The sequence below is a fragment of the Panthera leo genome, chromosome E3 (genome assembly GCF_018350215.1).
Source record: "Panthera leo isolate Ple1 chromosome E3, P.leo_Ple1_pat1.1, whole genome shotgun sequence".
NCBI classification, from domain to species: domain Eukaryota; kingdom Metazoa; phylum Chordata; class Mammalia; order Carnivora; family Felidae; genus Panthera; species Panthera leo.
The window spans coordinates 10,047,393-10,053,388 of NC_056694.1; the positions used below are offsets into that span (position 1 = coordinate 10,047,393).

Here is a 5,996-nt window from a genome sequence, read left to right on the forward strand (position 1 = left end):
CTGAAGTTTTCCCGGATCCTTCCCGTGAGACTCCCCTCAGCCTGTGGTCTGCATGCCCGTGTATAGACCCTAAACTCTAAAAGCATAACAGCAGGTAGAGTTAGGACAGGCCCTGGAGCTTGGCAAGTGTGTGTGTGTGTGTGTGTGTGTGTGTGTGTGTGTGTGCGTGCGCGCGCGCGAGCGCGCGCGGGCGCGGGTCAGGGAGGAGCGTTGGATGGGATAGGAGACCTCACTGCCCCCAGGGGGCCCCGGGGAGCCCAGGCTTGGGAAGAGACCAGGGAGCCAGGGGAGGAGCTGAGGGCCTCCCACCCAAGGGGCTGTCTCCCTTCTCTGTCACATCCTTCTGGCTCAGGGGCACTGGGGGTGGGCTGCAGGGCAGGCTGGCTCCAGCCCTGGGCTGCATCTCTGCCCTAGGGTGGCCCGGGAGGCGCTGTGCTCAGGCTGCCTTCTGGAAGCTGGTGGTAAATGAATAACCTTGTTCTTACCTGCAGGGCCCTCTGGGACAAAGGAGCCACTCAGGTGCCCCTCGGTTCTGACTTGGCCCAACCTGGCATCCATGGCCAGAGACTGTGGAGGTTCAAGCGCAAATGCAACCCCCTTGGCCTGTCTGCCCCCTTACTCCTTCATCAATTCCATCCCAGCCAGGCCCAGAGAAATTTCTCCTTAGTTCTCTCCCTCTCACCTCCTGTTGCTAAGCTTCCTCCCTCCTGACCCTTCCCCGTTGAGCCCCTCCCCTTCACTGAGCTCCCTCCTTCTCTTTGGGCCCCCTCCCCTCACGGAGGCCCCCCTACTCTGCCCTCCCCCTTTCCTGAGCTCACTTCCGGTCCAGCTCTCCCTCCAGCCTCTCCCCTTCATTCCTCCCTCACCTTTACTCCCCCTCAGGCTAGAAGAGTGGTTTCCCCAAAGCACCCCCAACCCCAACCCCTTGAACTTTCCTGGAATCTTATAGAGAATGACCTAAAGCCAGGGTGTCCCTACTATTCATCGTAACCTCCTTCCTCTTCCTTGGGTCATAAAGGGTGGCTACATGTCGGTATTCCCTAACTGGATAATTTGGGGGGAGCTGGGGTGGGGGGAGTAGCCTGCTGAAAAACCCAGTGGCCACTAGGACCTTCTGCTGAAGCTTTGCTGCAGGTGGAGAAGTCTGAGATACAATAACTGGGAAATCATTCTCTTCCATCCCATATCCTGTCCCTTGATCCTTGCTCCCTGTCAACTTGCTAACTTGGCCTAGACTCCCTTTATAAGCAAAGGTCTTGGGCCCATGGTCCAGATGTTCTGATTTTACTCCTCAACTCCCACTGGCTTTTCCGCCTGCTGCGTCTGCCCGCCCGCCTCCTGCCGAGGCCACCAGGAACCACCTTGCTGCCTTGAACCCCACGGCTACTCCTAGGGCCTCATCTTGCCTGACCACTTTTGCAACCTCAGTCACCCTGGTTTCAGGTGCCATCTGTATGCTAACAACAGCCGGCGTTGGCCACTCCCGAGTCTCAGTTCTTTACATATGCCCTGCCGCTTCCTGGACGTCTCTGCCTGGAGGCCCAACAGGCTTGCCAAACTCTGTGCATTCAAAACTGAAACCATCATCTTTCCCCAGAAACCTGGTTTCCCATTTTGGTAAATGGCATCCGCCAGCCATCCCAGCAATGACCTAGGGCAGAAGATTGGGGTTATCCTAATGTTTCCATCTCCCTCACCCTACCTATCGAGATGCTTCTCAAGCCCTCATCTTGCTTCCTTCCAGCCCCTGTCAGGCCCTGCTCCTGACCCCACTGTCCCTGCCTTCTTTCTGGCCACACCATCTCCAAGAGGATGGCTGTGGACCCTCTTCGATGGTGTCCCCACCTTCTTCTCCCTCCTGGAATCCCACTTCCCCAGGGGCTCCTGGAGATGGTATTTTGGAGCATAAATCTGACCAGGCGTGTCCTTCCATGACTCCCAAAACCCCAGAGTTAAGGTCCAGAGTCTGTAATTCTGCATCTGAGACTCCATGGCTTGGCCTCCTCCTGGGCCCTGGCTGGGCCTCACCACATTCCCCTCACACTTTGCTGTGCGGCCAGCCCTGGGGGGATCTCTCTTTCCTGGTCCCAGGCACAGGCGCCCTTTCCTACTACCTGAACCTCCTGCGCCTTCTCCCGGACACAAGGCCTTCCAAGCCTGTTTAAACTCAAGCCCTACAGCCTCGCCAGAGGGTCATGCATCCTGACCCTTGGGGGTCCCTAGGAAGAAAATGAGGCCCCTTCCTCCTTGCCCCTCCAGGTGAGAAACTGCCGCCCAGCTTTACTTTTGACGCTGTTTTACCAAAACAATAGGGCTTTTTGTTCCCCCCTTCCAAATATGAAATCATAGCACTGAATGTGCTCTTTCACACGGAGAGGGAAGATTAGATGTGCAGCCGCACAGGGGAGGACGATTCTCCAAGCACAAACCCAGAAGGCAAAGACTAGGGAGGAGGGCCCGGGGCCACGCTTCTCCCCGCCGCCCCCCCCCCCCATGCCTCTGTCCATGCAGCAGGCTGGAAGTGCTCATGCCTCTCTAGGTTGGCCCTTCAATGTCTGAATCCCCAGTGCGTAGGCCAAATGGCCACCTAGGGCGCACCCAGTTCGGTTTCGAACCACACTTTCTTGGTTACCCCACCTCTGCCTTCTCTAAGCTTCATAGCGGGAGAGCAGAACCCAGCCAAGGCCAACCCTTGCGGGGCGGGTGTTGGGTAGGGAGGTGGAGGCCTGTCGGCGCTCGCTCAGAAAGTAGGCGCCCGTAACTGCAAAAACGAAAGGCTTTTATTGAAAAATATCAACTGGCCCTTTCCAAGACTGCCGGTCCCTGCCCAACGCGGGCTTTGGGACCGAGGCCCGACGGGGCGGGCAAGTAGCGGCGGCCACCCGGCCCCGCTCTCCGGAGGGGCTGAGGTTTCACTGTCCGTGTGGGCTGGTCCCCCGCGCGCCGTGGGGCCGGGGAGCGGGGTGTGCTGCCCAGGAAGGGGCCGCGGGGTTGGTGCCTCCCGGTCCAGTGTGAGAGCTCCTGGCACCTGGGGGGAGGGGGGGCTGGTCTCCGAGGAGAGGCCGCACGCGGCACCGGTGGGCGCTCTCGCCCGTGGGGTGGTGGGGTCTCCCCGCGGCCGCCCCTCAGACGTAGTCCTTGCGGTCGTAGGCTGTGCTAGTGCCCGGGCCGGCGGAGCGGGGCGCGGAGTAGACGATCTTGGCGGGCGCGTACTTCTTCTCGCGCGGCGGGCAGGAGCAGCAGAGCAGCGCGCCCCCCAGCAGCTGCAGCGCCGCGGCCGCCCAGCCCACGTACAGGCCCGCGCCCATCTCACGCTTCTGCGCCTCCGGCACCAGGGGGTTGTAGAAGTCCCGGATGATGGTGTTGGCCGACCAGGACACCGGCACCAGCGTGAGCAAGGCGGCCAGCAGGAAGAGCACTCCCGCCACGATGGTGATCTTGGCCTTGGCCGTGTCGTCCTGCACGCAGTTGGTGCACTGGGCGCCCACCAGCGCCACGAGGAGCCCGAAGGCGGCCAGCAGGATGGCGACGACGATGAGGGCGCGGGCCGCCTGCAGGTCCTGCGGCAGCGCCAGCAGCGAGTCGTATACCTTGCACTGCATCTGGCCGGTGCTCTGCACCACGCAGTTCATCCACAGGCCCTCCCAGGTGATCTGCGCCGTGATGATGCTGCTGCCGATGAAGGCCGTCACGCGCCACATGGGCAGCGCGCAGCACACGATGGTGCTCAGCCAGCCCATCACGGCCAGCGAGGTGCCCGTGATCTCCAGGCCCATGGACATGGCTGCCGCGCCAAGGCCGGCTCTGCCGGGCGGCTCAGGGTGCGGGAAGACGACGGGCCGTGGCCGCCGGGCCTAGGTGGGAGCTGCCGCGCGCAGACGGAGGGATGCCTCGACGGACGCGCGGACGGCTTGGACGCACGGACGGACGGCGCGCGCTAACGGCTCCGCTCAGCCCGCTCGCCCCTAAGCAGCGCCTGCACCTGCCTGTGGCTTTGTGGGCGGGCGGCGGCGACTGGGCTGGCCCTGGACTGGGGCCGGTGAGTCTTAGATCCGTGCCCAGCGCTCCGGCGGGGGTGGGAGGGGCGGAGCCGCGGGTCCCCGGGCCTGGAGACTGTGACGTGGCCCCTCTTCCCACCTTCACCAAGCGCTCTGGGAGGAAGGACTCGCCGGGGAGTGGCGCACCGCGCGGGGTGGGGGGGTGGGGGGGGGGTGCCAAGAGTGGGCGGGGCCGGGGCCTGCGACCCCGCCCCTCGCTCTTCATCGCCCAGTTCCCAAGCTAATTCTCCGGGGCTCGCAGGGGTTGCGGTGCAAATCACAATCTGCTCGACACTCCCCGACCTCCCCACATTTTCGGTGCCGTTCGCACAGGCGTCGTCGGGAAGGGGTCTCTGCCAGCTGGCCGGGATCCATGGGGCCTGGAAGGGCCCAGTGGGCGTGGCCGGGGCTGTTTTCCGGAGTGGGCGGCTGCTCCGGGAGCCGCACACCTGCTCCTAGGTCCCTCTGGCCTCTGAGGCTCTGCTGGCACACAATCCGGGCTTGATCCAGGCCCTGGAGGTCTGCGCTCAGAAGCCAGAAATCCGCCACTCCTCACCAAAGACACCGAGAAGATGCCCCAAACCAGCGCCGAACTCAAATTCACTTCCCAGCCCCACTGCTCCTCCCTTAGCTCCTGGATCCTGGTAGCAGAGTTGCTCTCCCCTCCCAGAAGTCCCTCCTCCTCATTGATTCCCCTCCTCCTGCGCAGCCTTGTGCTTCCTCCCTCTGGGCCCACCTTCATGAAATCGTAGTGAAAGGTTTGATCCTGGCAGAAGTGGGGAGTCAGAGGTGTTACTTACAATGCCTTCCCTCCTATTAACCTTAAAAGTAAAGCCGCCAGTTATCTTACCAGCAAAACATGGGTTTATTGGGAAATAGAGAATTGCAATCCAGGACAAGCAAGCTGCAGCAAAACCATAAGCAAGTCCAACAAAGGGGAGGATCATTATTTTATGGAGAAGGAGGAGGAAGCTGGGAGGGATTGCAAGAGTTCAGGATAATGCTGGTTTTCTCACTGGTTGAGTTGCAGGGGTGGTGAATTTCTTACAGAAGATGCTATGTACCATTTTCGCCGTGGGGGTCTGTAATTGATTATTCTGTCCTGTTGAGATTCTTCTGCTGGAGGCTGTAATTGACCATTCTTCCTGTAATTGACATGGAGTGCCAGCCTCCCCTTCTAGCTCCCCAGTTCTGCTTCACTAATTTTCACATTTCCTTCTTTTGATCAAGATCTTTCCTTGAAAGCATCGCTGATCAAGAATTAGGTATTTTGCGTATAGTGGTTTTTGTCCCTGAGTCCCTGGAAGGACCTTTTCTGGTTGTCACGCCCCACTTTGGAAGGAAAGTGCATAGCAGTTGGAAACCACTTAAGGCCAGGTTGGCATAGCAAGGAGGGTTAGGAGGGAGAGCTCTCAGGCATTTCCCATCTCAGGTCTGTATCTTCTCAAGGTTATCAGCGTTGGAGGTCATCTTGAAGAATGGAGCCAGTATAATCTTATTGGGTACATTTTTTTAAAATGAAAGATTGATAGGCAACAAGTACAGAATCAAAAGTAACGTGACAATTCCAACCTGTATGTTGGTTCTAAATCAGGACCTTAGGTCTGAAGGTAGCCAGCTGAAAATGTTTATTGGCACTTATTCCAACTTAGGGAAGAAAAGTTTCTGGCTATGAAGGCAGACCTGGACTGACATATGCCTCCTGGAAGTCCCTGCCTAAAGCAACCATGAAAGCAGAATGGTAAACACTGCCAGAGCACAGAGAGGAAGGAATCAAGTGCATTGGGAAGATCCGATGCAAAGCAGCAACACTTCAAAGACTTAAAAACACATATATTGTTATCTTGGGCGCCTGGCTGGCTTGGTCAGTGGAGCGTGAGACTCTTGATCTCAGGGTTGTTAGTTCAAGCCCCATGCTGGGTGTAGAGATTACTTAAAAATAAAATCTTTTTAAAAAGA

At 58.8% G+C, this 5,996-nt stretch overlaps 1 protein-coding gene across 1 annotated transcript; it reads right to left on the reverse strand.

The window, feature by feature from the left end:
- Positions 1–2,758: 2,758 nt before the first annotated feature.
- Positions 2,759–4,137, reverse strand: CLDN3 (claudin 3). Its single transcript, XM_042921813.1, has one exon. The coding sequence runs from the start codon at positions 3,780–3,782 to the stop codon at positions 3,126–3,128; it is 657 nt and encodes a 218-aa protein (XP_042777747.1). The 5' UTR covers positions 3,783–4,137; the 3' UTR covers positions 2,759–3,125.
- Between the last annotated feature and the right edge of the window lie 1,859 nt (positions 4,138–5,996).

Bases quoted from the DNA above. Each gene is read 5' to 3' on its own strand.
- CLDN3 (XM_042921813.1), bottom strand. From the start codon at position 3,782: ATGTCCATGGGCCTGGAGATCACGGGCACCTCGCTGGCCGTGATGGGC.